Raw genomic sequence first — 13,568 nt, 5'->3', positions numbered from 1 at the left:
AAAAGGGGAATATTGCTTTTTGGGCCGATTTTCATTTTTTCAGGATCAAGCTAATTTTTGGCAGACTGACTTGTTTTGACATGAAAAGCATCGTTCCGTAATTGTTTTTGGTGATTTGGGCTTCGTTTTGGAGAAATAATGTATGCAAAAAAATCAGCTCAATCCTTCAAAAAATGAAAATCGGCCCCAAAAGTGATATACGCCTCTTTGGCACGAAAATATATATTCCTGGTGCAAGCAAAGTAAAATGAAAATTATGAGCGAGCTTGAGGTAGACTTGAAGCGTTTGATGAAAGCAGCGCTCCACACAAGCCAATGATGCTTGTTTTGCATGTTTATGGACCGAGACGGCATTGAGGTCCATAAACTCGTGAAGAAAGAACGAGGCCAATATCAGTTCAGCCATCTTGACCGAACAACTGTGGTCAATAAAGGATTTATCATATGGCTTACGGGCATTTTTTTCTTGCGGGACACAACGGGTAGTCTCAAGCCAGGTAGCCAATCACAGCGCAGGATTTGGTTCATCTTGCATAAATGTTCTTACTACACAACACCTGAGATGGTCTCTCCAGATTTCAGTTTCGTGGGAAAGCTGTTCCAAACATGGCAGCACATGGTATTTGAGTAACCTATGAGTAGGTCCTGTCATTTGACTCAAGTCACGGTTCATAACGCCGTTCCGTATTGATATTTCTTTCATAAGAATGCAAGTACTCGATGACCTTGGCGACTGATCTGAGCGCGCGGTACGGGAACAATACTTCAATGAAATTGACAAGGATGGATCTGACACTATCGATTCTGAAGAGTCCTTAGTGGTAAGACTCGGACTATAGCATAATAAAAACACATCAAAAAATAATAGCAAAGAAGTTCACAAAACTTTCTTACCAACTTCTGTAAAAGATCTATACGCTAAACTGAGCTTCCCCCCCTAACTTTAAGAACTCCTTCCAGCTGCTCTTTTCTCGCTTTCCCTAGATGACAAGTCCTGGTAATTTATCAACACAAAAACACTGCACTGAGATCTCTCTTCACCCTTTGTGTGTGTTATGAAAAGAGAACTTTTTCTATCTCTGTGCCAAGTGTAACCAGTAAAGAATCAAGGATATGAAAGAGAACGTGGGAGAATAGCAATGCTATCCGTAATTAATAGCATTCTACTAGTACACTAATGCGAGTGCTGTAATATGATTGGCTGGGCCATTGAACATTATCAGCCATTAGTGAGAGTGGCTGGAGGTCGTCTAGGAAATAGCGACGGTTTTTTTTTGTTTTTCCAAAGTTTTGGAGGAAAATTTTGATGCAAATGGATAGGTAAATTCCTGAGAAGTGTAAACGAAGGACATTTACGGTTTCTTGACTTGTAAAAAAGTAGAAATTATTGAAAAAAACTGATGCACGCGCGCACACAACTTCAATTTTAAATGACAATTCAATCCAAGCGATCTTTTTCAGGTGCAAAGTTTAATTATACGTCAAGTAATTGGAAACCGTTATTTGAAGTAAATTTTAGTAAGAATTCTACTAAAACAGTTAGATTATTCGCTCTCGATTTCTATGAGGTGATATTTGATTCGGCCTTCGGCCTCATCAACTGTCACCTCATAGAAATCTCGAGCTCATAATCTAATTGTTAATTAATCCTCTCTTGGAGTTCTAAAATATATAGCAACAAAAAAAACACAAAGAAGGCAATGCCGGCGTATTCTGTGGCTGCAAGCTTACCCAAGTCCACCATCTTATTTTATATATACCCTATAGGTGATTTATGATCCAAAACAACCCCACTTCAGTATACTAACCCCATCACTCTCTATATGAAACTCCTTAAATATACCCTCCCCTCCAAAATGGCTTAACTAAACGTGCCTGAATTAAAATCTTTAAATGTTCTGCCTTGTTCACTGATAGCTTAGTGCTTTAACTAATCGGAAATTGTACACTACTTCGGAACTACAATGGAATCTCTCCATAACGGCCATCCTGGGGACAGAAGGAACCTGGCAGTGGCCGTTGTAAAGAGGTGGTCGTTAGTGGAGCCAGGAGGTTCGACTGTAGACATACATGAAGACATGCCGGATTGATCATCGCAGCTATACACACAACTTAAGCAGTTGTGAAATTAAAGCCTGAAAAAATTTAGGCCTGAACTGGATTCGAACCCATGACCTCTGCGATACCGGTGCAGTGCTCTACCAACTGAGAACTGGTCACATTGTGAGTTCGTAATATACCCATAGATGGTGAAGAATACAAGTGAAATATGAAATATCATATATTTGGACTGCGGAGAAAGATATGAAGACATGATTGACCATCGCAGTTATACACCGTGGCACAACTTTAGCAGCTGTAAAATTAAAGCCTGAAAAAAATTCAGGTCCAGAGATATGATATTTCATATATTCACTTGTATTCTTATGAGTATTTTATATATACACTTGTATTCTTCACCATCTGCGGGTATATTACGAAGTCACAATGTGACCAGCTCCCAGTTGGCTTATCGCAGAGGTGATGGGTTCGAATTTCGTTCAGGCTTGAATTTTTTTCAGGCGTTCTCCGCGGTCAAAATGTACGATATTTCATATATTCACTTGTGCAGAGTCTGTAGACATACATGTTTTAACAGGTTTTAACAAAAATATAATTTTCCTTACTACACCGTCGCTCATGTGATGTATTTTCATTTTGCAGCTCATCTGTCAACTTCGGAGGACTACAGATGTATTTAACGAAAGTGAATTTGGTCAGACAGGCAATTTGTGTAAGCGTGGTACAGATAACATTCAGCGCGTCAGAAAACTGAGTGTCGCAAAGCAAATGCTTGCGGGATTGTTTTAACACGACTTCGTCAATAGTGTGGACTGTATGATAAAGACTTCTTTGATAATTGTAAAATATTGATGGCATTGAAATTCTAACTCTTGTGAACTATTTACACTTCTTCAGTATGACGAACCAGGGCTTCTTAGAACTGTGTTTAATCACAATTTGCAAATTGTATTCAGTGTTTTTTTTTTTTTTTTTTTTCGGGAACCGTTTAGTGAAGGCTTCCAGTGATTTCAATAAAGTAATTTTCCCGTATTATGAGACGTTTTAAGGGTATTTCATTTGATAACACTGGATACCTTTGCTGTTAAAGTATTGGGAAAGAGCTACAAATAGATCGGCTGGTTCCATGTGGGAGGCTTGTCCTAATACTTTCCATCAATAAAAAATAATGAAACCTTATCTCAATATTAAGACAAAAACAAGACCAAAGTAGAGAGAAATTAATCATACAGAGCACACGACCGTCCACAAGGAGTCTAACGAGTTTCGGTTATCATAAACCATCTAAAAGGTGACAGATAAAAAAATAAACGTGATGTATTAGAATATGCATGCAAAAATCTTTATAATAAATAGGTATCGTTCACCATTTATTTATAGGTGCGTTTCTTTGGGGTGATCTGGATCAAGATCAGTGATCCAAGATCACTCAGATCATGGTGCAACAAAGGAACCAATGAATCTATTTCGGCGCAAGGTAATAAACGCCGAAAAGCTTGGAATTTGTGAAAACGATGGGAAGCGCTAAATGGACAACAAACTTCCATTCTCAACGGCCCGGCGGGAAAGTGGGACTATTCTTCAGAAGTCCCATTTCTCGCACGTAGTTCCTTTTACATTCCAACTGGAATTTTGGGACTTCTTTTCAATTGAAAACAACCCAAATCTCACAGCGCCTCCAAGGAATACTTGAAGTTGGGCTGGAAATCTTTCCAATGACGGACGCCGAGATTGAGCGGTGCAAGCGCACGCACATTTGAGAGCAGATTTTGTGAGTCAGACACAACACACATTATATAAGTGATACTTTTTTTTCACTTATGTGTTCGATCGTTTTGTGTTTTTATCAAACGACTTACTTTAAAGTAATGTCATTTTAGCCTCCACGTTTACATTCTGTAATGTATGATAATTTTTGCGTTACTTTTATGTACGACTGAGCAATAGGGGGAGAAGAGAAGTTTGCGCGTTATAAATTATAGCTATAATTCTATTACAATTATAATTATAAATCATAATTATAATTATAATCATAATTATAATTATGTCGAGAGAATAAAGCTAAGAGTGGAGCGTAATTTCCGCCTGGTCTTAAATGTTTTTAATTAGGCCTAGATCGCTTTCAGGAAGCAAAGAGACAAACAAACTGACATCAGTTTTGTTAGAAATACACACATTACACTACTCACTGAATTCCGCCCAATTTAGTCGCTAATTTAACTAAGAGTTTGAAGAGTTTTTCATAAACCTTTCCTGTAATGAAATGCTACGGATCAAAGATAGTAATCAAACAATAGAGTCCTTAGACGTGGGTCGTGAGCATAAAATAGAGTGTTTATTTGCAAGCAATCCGTGGCGTTTGCCGTACATTCCAACATATCTATCAAATCCCCTCAGTGACCAATGACCCTAATTGATTTGTTTAGCAAAGCTTTGTTCTAAAATTAATTTAAGCGTGGGGTTTCGAGTACCAATAACCATACCCCGGAGACAGTTCACCGGAAACATTGTCTCTTAAATTGACATGTCCACCGAGCCTCTTTACGTGGCCACTTCAAAAGAAGTCATTAGGTTCTCGTTATAAATCTCTTGTTCGCTAGTTTCTCATTACATTTCCAATTAGAACAACGAGTCGCTAATCACAGAGCCTTCATCTCAAACTTTGGCCGCACAAATCAGAACATCTGCTCAAAATGGTTTCAAAAACTGTTTCTTACCTTTTGATGTGTATCGTGGCACTCACTGGAATTACTAAAGTCCGTAGCCATCCAATGATGGAGGCCATGACTGAGGTAAATACACATGACTATACGATATATTAGCCATATCAGATATAACGAAAAGCGATGTAACGATATTAGACTGTAGTGATCGATCAACAAGTTTATTCAAGGGTATGATTACGGAAGCGATTACACGAGACCAAGTTCTGTTACCAACTTATCGTTTCTAACAAAACTCTAGGAAATAATTTAGATAAATTAAGCGAGACTCTTGGTAATTTATTATCCGGCGCCACCAGACCGTCAAATTCGCAGACAAAAGACAGTTTTAAAGACCTACGATTCTCGGATCCTACGATTTTATTAAAAATAAACTGGGGCTTCGAAACAACCCTATCTGTCACGGACAAAGGGAATCAACATTTTTATGTAAGATAAAGTTTTGTTTGCCGCAGTTAGAAGCTTTTTTTCTCTTTTTAGAGCTGTTACTACGAAGGAAAGCCATACTCTGTCGGTGAACTTGTTCCACAAGAGAACTGTAGCATGCTTTGCTTTTGCAATGGGTACGGGCGTCCCAACCCGTGCTTTCCCATGTGTCAACGCCGCCGGATACGACCCTGTGAAGTTGGTGAAGAGTTATACAGTTATAACGAAGAGAATGAGTATGGCTGCCCGTGTGAAATGACTGCTTGTCGCGAAATTAATGACGACTGAAAGGTAAGAATAGAGACTCTTCTCCACAGAAACGGTAAGTTTTTATGCAAGAATATAAATCTCGATCGTTCAGGAATGCATTGAAACTCGACGGAACTCGACGAAAGTCTGTTTTCCTAAGAGGCCTGTCGCGGATGGCGAATGTCTTCAGTATTTACAACCCACCCACTCCAAAAAAAAGAGAAGTTCTTACTCTAAGATGCTGTCATCTTTATTTCGGAATTTTTGCTTTCAATGTGGTTAGAGACAAGTTCGTAAAACGACAAGACATTCGCCTGCGAGAGACCAAAGCAAACGATTTACACCCCTGGGAGGAAGGTGGGGGAAGGGGTGGGGGGGGGGGGGGGGTAAGAACTTATCACGTGCCCGACGTACAGAAGTATAAAAAAGCGAAACGCGAGTAGTTTTATATTTTTAACCTTTTAAACTAATTTTTATCTAATTTTTTTTTAGCATATTGTAAGGTTTATAAAGTGTTACTTTTTTAGCAGGGCTTCTATTGATAGCAGTTTTATTTACAGAGTTCACAGAGTTACTCTGAAAAAATAATCGTTTTACTTTACTTACTAAAATACCAAAAGGTATTACAAGTTATGGTTTTCAGGGCGATAGAAGTAAAAGCACAAATTGGGGCATACATGCTTTTCCTTTCCATCGAGCAGAAAACACCGTGCGCTTCGAGGCAGCAAGGGTAACAACGCCTATCAGCATCGCGCCTACACTTTTTCAGGACAACCTTTCTGAGCCTATGTAAATGTGTTTTGTTACCAACAGATGGCACAAACCAACAGCTGATGCGTAAATGTAGAGTAGTGGCCATACAAGTTTGTCCAACGTCGACAATTGGTTATGCAAGGGCTTAGCTGAGTTTATGCATTGATGGATTCGAGTGCCAGCCACAAGAATTGGAGAGACCTTGTTTCAAAATATTGTACTTGAGTGCTTCCAATAAAGATGTCGAAATCGAAGTCTGTTTCCAAACAGTTGTAAGTTATTAAACACATTTTCCAACCATAGCCATTTTGCAACGCCATGTTTTGAAAGGTTCTCTGGAAAGCAAACTTTTAAGCATCTTTTCGTCTTCATATGGAAAATTCTGATTCTCAAGCTACAATTCATAAATAACAACTGAGGATAAAGGTTTTTACAAGGTCCAAATGGGTTTGGCGGAATGTGGGAAGAGACTAAAAATGCAGGCGGGATGCGGAATGACAGAAATTTTAATGGCGGGTTTGGGGATAAAACTACTTCGGTGGGAGCGGGATTTGCTTATTTTGACATGCGGGATGCGGGATAGTTTTAAAGTTGACGGCGGGATGCGGGTTGAAAAACAGAAAATCACAGGTTACGGATGTTACACGGAGACCTGCGACTCTAAACAGGTGGGATCAGGATAAACATCCTGAGTGGGGCGGAATGGCGGGATTGAGGCGAAAATAGTGCGGAATGAGGGATTGAAAAAGCTATGTTGTACCCTCTTTATACAGTTTATCCCCCATATGGGCCGTGTTCCTAAGGTCCAATTACTTTTAGATCACTTCCAATACCTGCGACTCCCGGAAGTTCTAGAATTAGCCGATCCTGTGGCGCGAACTTTACTCAGCGTTTTTCCAGGCATTTTCCATCCTACAGGAAACATCCACGCAACGCGCGAGCAACGCGCGTGGTAACATCCGTGGAAGAACTGGGTACCAACGTCTAACAATAACTTGAGTAGGATTATCGTGGATCTACTCCCTTATAAATTACCTGTCTTTGAAAACAATCATAAAAATTGAAACAAGTCTCATACGCATACGTTTCCGTCTGTTAGCGCATATATATATATTTTTTCGTCTTGACAATAGGCCATTTCCGAATTACCTTGCGCCTCTGTTTCAAAAACAGTCCCCGTTTAAAATCTTTCTTGTGAAAATAAGTTTGATTTGCATGAAAATGAACCTGTAGGTGGAACTCATTTTCATATGAATGGTTTTCTTCTCACGAAGACTCGTTTTGACAGAGGCAAAAGACAATTCAAAAATAGAATATTAGGTCCGATTATGCCTCTCCACACGAGATCGATAACAGAAACAACACTCAAAATATCTATCAGGCGAGGACGCCTGATAACGAATCTGACGGACCCACATTGAGCATACATTGTTTACACATTGTTGTTTACACATTGTGTGTGTGCTCTGTACATACGTCATGTAAACTACTCAAAACCTTCAAAACATAAACCTACATGTGTCCGGTGATAAGTCGAGTCTCTTGTGCGCAAGTTTATCTAGTTTTTCTTAAGTTTTTCTTCAATACGGATCGTCCAAGCAAGCTCAAAGACTTCAGAGGTTTAGCATGACATTTACGGCAAAAGGCGAACGACAAAAATTACCTCTGATTTTATGTTCTTTTCTCTAAACCTTAAATAAAAAGATTTAAATTTATCATCTATGATCGCGTTTTTGATTGCTGTTTAAAGAGTTGGAAATAAATTAGTCAAAGTTGAAGGGAAAAATATAAACAGAAACTCCTACTCAAAAGTTACGATATGTACTGAAATCAAAATTTGCGCTGATCACGAATAACCTTAATCACTCTTTGAACAAACAGTACGGGCGTTTTTGTGGGCGAGCGCTGAATAATTTCTTTCGCGTACTTGGTCAGAGAACTACAAGTTCATTCTTCAGCCTAGACTGTTCACAAACTCTATTTTTCAACGCACGCGACGGAAAAAGCGAGCGAAGGGAGCGCACGCGCAAGCGCCAAGCACGAAGGGGGTGGGGGCGGGGAAACGAGCGAAGCGAGCTAAACGAAGAATATAGGCACATGCCCTCTATTTAGCTTGGTCCCTACCCCCTACCCCGTCAATGCTTCCGTTTTGCGCTGGCGTCCAGTTCTCTCGCAATTCTACCCACGCGTTCAACAATCGAATAAAAATACGAGAAAATAGAGGTTTGAGAACAGTCTATCTTCAGCCTCGCCAGACCCCCTTTTGTTTACGCATCAAACATGGCAGGGAAGCAGCTCGTTCGCTTACTCGCTCAAATTACGACAGCACTGCCAGGTAGGCTGATCACGTTATGTTTGCCACGTTGTTTACAAAAGTATTAAATACTAAAACTGAATTCACGATCATTGAGATAAAGGTGTTCCGGCTGATTTTCTGTAGGTGTTGAACACTTCGATGTACTGAAGTATAGTGTCTGAAGGGCAAAACAGATCGGTGCTTTTGTTGCTGCACTTGGGAGGAAGAGGAACAGTGAATGATGGATCCATGAAGCTTGACAGGAACTCAGTCATCAAACCCCAGCACTGTTGAACGTCCATGCACGGCTGATATTCCAACTGAAAATCACGTAAAATACATATATGTTATTTGCTGGCCAGGAGGTCCGTACTGAGAAAAACTAAGACGGAGGGCATAATTTTTCCCAATACGGTCCGAAGGAGGCCAACCAAGGCCGGCAAATAACGTGCTTCAAATCAGGTGCAGCGTGGGTTTGACAATTCGGACGCAAATACTGTTTGTGCAATGTTAACATTTAACACTTATTGACTGGTCTCGAGGGGAACAGTGAATTTTGTTCCCGAGAATCTCAATGTTTTCCGAGACGACCAGTCATTAAGTGATTTGTTATATAACAAAACAAAACAAAAGCAAATTTTGAAAAACGCGCCGAGATTCCAGCGACAGCATCAGGCCACCTTGAACTGCACGCCCTGATCACGTGCAACAGCGGTCAATATTTCGCGGGTAACAGTGAACTGTTTTCCGTTTGACGTCATAGTTTTTGCAACGTTACGCGCTCATGGCATTTGGCGGTAAACAGTTTTATTGTTAGATGACATGTGTGACCACGAACTAGCCAATGAATGGGCGCGCTGTTGCCCGAAAAACGCCAGCTATATAACAATTTACGTTGTTTTACGGTGTAGCAAAAAGTTTGAAAAGTCAAAGTTGGAAATTTCGGAGCGGCACGCTATCCACCGGATAAATCACTATCCAGCGGATAACGTGGTTTGTTTTGTTAACACTTATCTACTGGATAGCGATTTATCGGGTGGATATAGCGTTATTCAGCCTTCGAACAACTGGGGCCTGGTGAGCAGGCTCCGACTGGAAGGGCAAAGACGGTTCAGGCTGAGAGTGAAGTGGCCGAGGGGGAGAATGGGGTGGGGGTTGAGTAGCCGGGCCTCTTCCCCATCCTCTCTCTTCTATCCTCTTTCTTCCCGTTTTCTCTTCGCCCCATTCTCGAATAGAGAGCCTATTCACAGGCTACTAGAAAAAGAAATAAACGAATTGTCTGTTTTACCTCCACAACCAGACCTTTGAAGCTTGGGCCAGCAGAAACTTGACCAAACTTCAGAACAAAGTCTCCATACTCGTATCGTTGCCCTTTTGCCTAAAAAATGGAAAGACAAAGTCAAAGCATTTTATATGGTCAGTGTTGATATAACTAAAGTGAAAGTGTGAACTACCTTTTGCAAGAACGTTTTTACAAAATTAACTGCACATACAAGGAGCTGGATGACATGTGATGGCTACCATCCTAGCCATCCAAGAGGAAAAATCTTAGTCTCCCTATGCAATGTAAACTATAGTTGAGCACACCCATTTGATGCACCACAACAAACTGTGTGTAGCAAAGACTTCGCTCTATTTATGTGATGCTATATTTATATGCAGAATGTGGGTGACAAGATGCCTGAATGTGTTCTAGTCTGTGTTCTTGCAGTGCCTCTTGGTCTCCTCACTTAGGAGTGGTATATGAGTTCAAAAAATGGCTAGGGCAACCCAACCTTGTGACACTTAGCCTGTTCCAGGCTCTTGGCAGTTGGGGATGAGCGAGTGCACTTAGTCCTCCCTTGTTTTTTTTTCTTGCTCACCCTCTTTTTTCCGCTCATCCCCAACTACCAAGAGCCTGGAAAAGACTAGGTGATATTCTGTCAACTAGAGCAGTTTTCAATTGAGTGTCGTAAAACCAAAACCAGTGTAATCACTTTAGCCAATCACAAAGGACACACTCAGACAATATGAACCAATCTTAACTTGAAGTAAATGCATGAAGCTGATGTGAAGTGCGGGAAAACAAGTGTGAGTGAGTCACAATTGGTTTTGGTTTCCTTTCAGATTGAATGAGAAAGTGGCACAAGTTTTTTGAGACAATCGTGTACTGAGCAAAGTCATGCAAAATTTGTTACTTTTTGACACTCAAGTGAAAACCACTCTATGCTGATTCAAATAGTGCTTAACTATTATTATGCAACTTTCATACACTGTACAAATTTCGATCTTCTGATTGGCTGATTTGTAACACGTGATACTGGGTTGTGACAAAACAACCACCTTGACATCATTATCATGGTGTAATAGCCATGGTGTAAATTCAACACACCACTGTCATTACACTATGGCTTCGGTTGACTCAAATATAGTGGTTTCAATGCAGTGTTTCTTTGTGCAGTGTATTCAATTTGAATAATAAAAATGTTAATGCACTCACTGCTCATGAATTATTGGGGTTCACTACCAATGAACTTGAAATTTTCAATACCGCACCCAGCAAAGCCTCATGCGGCATTGAAATTTCTCCTTCATTGTTAGTGAACTCATGCAGGTAAATCCTGATAATTCACTCACTGAGTGCATTAACCTGTAATTAACCTGAGGACTGGAAACTAAAATGCAGGGTTTAAGTTAGGAGGGATACAAAATAAACACTGATACTACAGTTCATACATCACAAGCAAAATACAAGTCAAGCGTCTGATAGCATAAGTTAGTATGTGAGGGAGCAGGAACTAAATACCTCTATTTTAGATGTTTTTCTCGGAGTGTAGAATGTCTTCAGTTTAGTCATCAATGAATCAAAACCGGAATCTGCTACAAGACATGTTCCAGTTTCCAGAACGGCAAATGATGTGTAAGGAAACTCTGTGCTATGTATCAGATGGATCAGCTTACTTGCCGTGTCTAACAAAACAGGACCAAAAAGCACTTTTTGAACATAAGTATAGTATAACACGTGCTTTGATTGGGCAGACTAAGCTATCTTCTGCAACTACCACACTCATGAATTGAATGTCCAATACACCCGGGCCCAATTCACCAAGTAAATATCTATTTACTAAATAAATATTAAAAACAAGTCACGGACAATTTGGTACTAAGTGGTCATTGGTACGCCAGAATTCTTGAGTTGTCACACAGATTGTTCTCAACTCCTCATGGTGCTTGTAGAATGACTGACCTCAACAAACATGATTATATGTACATATACCACTGACAAGTGCAGGGCACACGTAGAACACTGCTTTAATGGACGGGCAGACACCCTAGACTTTACCAATACGCCACAATTTTTTTTAAATACACCAATGTTGCACCCCCGAAAACAAAGAACTGCCATATTAAACCCCCATCTCTCCATAACAGCCACCTCTCCACACAGGCCACTTTCCTCCATCCCAAGGTGGTCGTTGTGGAGAAGTTTGACTGAGTCACAATTTTTAGAACAATCACAACATGAGGCAAGTAAATATAGAACACTTACTAAAGGTTGCTACCGCTTGGTAAGTCTCACAGTTGACGAACCAGTTACCAGTCTTCTGGGCACCCATTAATTCTGCACGTTTTTGTAGTTTTTCCACTAAATGAGCTTGCTGCCCACTTTTACCCTCAGGTAACTCCACAGGGATTACACTTGAAATTCATTGAGATAAAAGCAGGTGAACCATTTAAATAATCACATTCAAATGCCACAAGAATGTGGTATTAAGTTTACAGCCGAAAGTAGACGTAGACTTAAGCTTACATTAGCTAGAGTCCTAGAAACGTTTTTCAATAATGTTTGATCTGTACGCAAGAGGGTTTTCCAAGAGTTCACCTTCGCATAAACTTTGCCATGAGAGTAGATGAGAAGGTATAGTAGAAAAATGAAAAGTCTGGAAATATCTAACATTGATCACTACTTTAGCAAGGACGCCTGGATCATGTATGGATGGTCAATTAACACACGAGTATTTAAGAAGTTTACGAACCCAAAGAGGTGAACGAAACATTGTGTAGCTAGTTTCTACTTATCATGTTACTCACCAAGTAACTCCCATGTTTTAGAATAAGCTTTTACACGGCACGTGTGAAAATCAGACGCGAAAAAAATTTAGCTGCACTTTCTTTCGGACACTTATTTGGCGGCCATCTTTAAAACTTAGTCTCCCGCTCATTTGCGCGGTTGGAACTACGGTTGGAACGCCTGGTTAAGTCAAGCCTTGTTCCAGTAGGTGCGCAAGTGCCGAGTAAATGTCAACAACCTGAAGCGATTGGTCTAAATGCGTCACGTTTTCCCCAACTAAAACTGGGGAATATCCGAGGGATATTCCCCAATTTTCAAAACCGCATGCATAATTATAATAATAATTTATTGATTTATAGTGCGCTTTTTAACATACCAGGTGATTAAAAGCGCATTACAACAATAAATAACCTAAAACTATACAAGTATCAAAAATCTACAATAAAATTTAAAAATAATAATAAAAAAACACTACATCATTTATTTATATACACATATTTAAGAAATATTAAAAGCTAATTTAAAAAGATAAGTTTTAAGATTAGACTTAAAAGTGGAAATACATTTGATCATGCGGAGGCTAACAGGAAGAGCGTTCCACAGAGTGGGCGCAGCCACACTGAAGGATCTGTCACCAAATGACTTTTTCATTTTCCCCGAAGGATGCTTTAATAAAACACCTTCAGCAGAGCGCAGCGAACAGCGTGTAATAGTCTTAATATGAATTAAATCAATGATGTAACTAGGTGCCATGCCATAGAGGGCTTTGAAAGTAAGTAATAAAATTTTAACATTAATTCTATATCTTACTGGTAACCAGTGTAAATTTATCAAGCAACGATTCAAAAAAAAACAAAAAAAACAATAGCCTCCATTTGGCGCCGAAATATGCTCGGATATTTGTCCGAGGAGGTGAGGTGAGGTGAGGTGAGGTGAGGTGAGGTGAGGTGAGGTGAGGTGAGGTGAGGTGAGGTAACTTTATTTTAAGTCGTAAACTGGTGGGCTCATG

The 13,568-nt window shown here is 39.9% G+C and overlaps 2 protein-coding genes across 3 annotated transcripts; one reads left to right on the top strand and one right to left on the bottom strand.

Annotated features, from left to right (window-relative positions):
* Positions 1-4,626: 4,626 nt before the first annotated feature.
* Positions 4,627-6,466, top strand: LOC149096174 (uncharacterized). 2 transcript variants are annotated; one of them, XM_089281030.1, is made up of 3 exons: positions 4,627-4,853; positions 5,265-5,532; positions 6,273-6,466. In XM_089281030.1, exons 1-2 carry the CDS (start codon positions 4,755-4,757, stop codon positions 5,496-5,498), a joined length of 333 nt encoding a protein of 110 aa, XP_089137156.1. In that variant the 5' UTR covers positions 4,627-4,754; the 3' UTR covers positions 5,499-5,532; positions 6,273-6,466. The 2 variants fall into 2 exon arrangements, with proteins under 2 accessions (XP_089137156.1, XP_089137155.1); XM_089281029.1 differs by having other exon boundaries at positions 4,647-4,853; positions 5,265-5,501.
* An 831-nt stretch (positions 6,467-7,297) lies between these two features.
* On the bottom strand, positions 7,298-13,440 carry LOC149096173 (mediator of RNA polymerase II transcription subunit 20-like). The gene is made up of 5 exons (XM_089281028.1): positions 12,580-13,440; positions 12,038-12,186; positions 11,294-11,457; positions 9,797-9,886; positions 7,298-8,828 (listed from the first exon to the last, which is right to left on the bottom strand). Exons 1-5 carry the CDS (start codon positions 12,591-12,593, stop codon positions 8,616-8,618), a joined length of 630 nt encoding a protein of 209 aa, XP_089137154.1. The 5' UTR covers positions 12,594-13,440; the 3' UTR covers positions 7,298-8,615.
* Positions 13,441-13,568: the final 128 nt, after the last annotated feature.

This window comes from Orbicella faveolata, unplaced genomic scaffold (genome assembly GCF_042242905.1).
Source record: "Orbicella faveolata isolate gen_17 unplaced genomic scaffold, um_ofav_v1 contig_48, whole genome shotgun sequence".
Taxonomy (NCBI): Eukaryota; Metazoa; Cnidaria; class Anthozoa; order Scleractinia; family Merulinidae; genus Orbicella; species Orbicella faveolata.
Note: the sequence above shows the minus strand (reverse complement) of the source record. Positions and strands in the feature narration are given on the sequence as shown.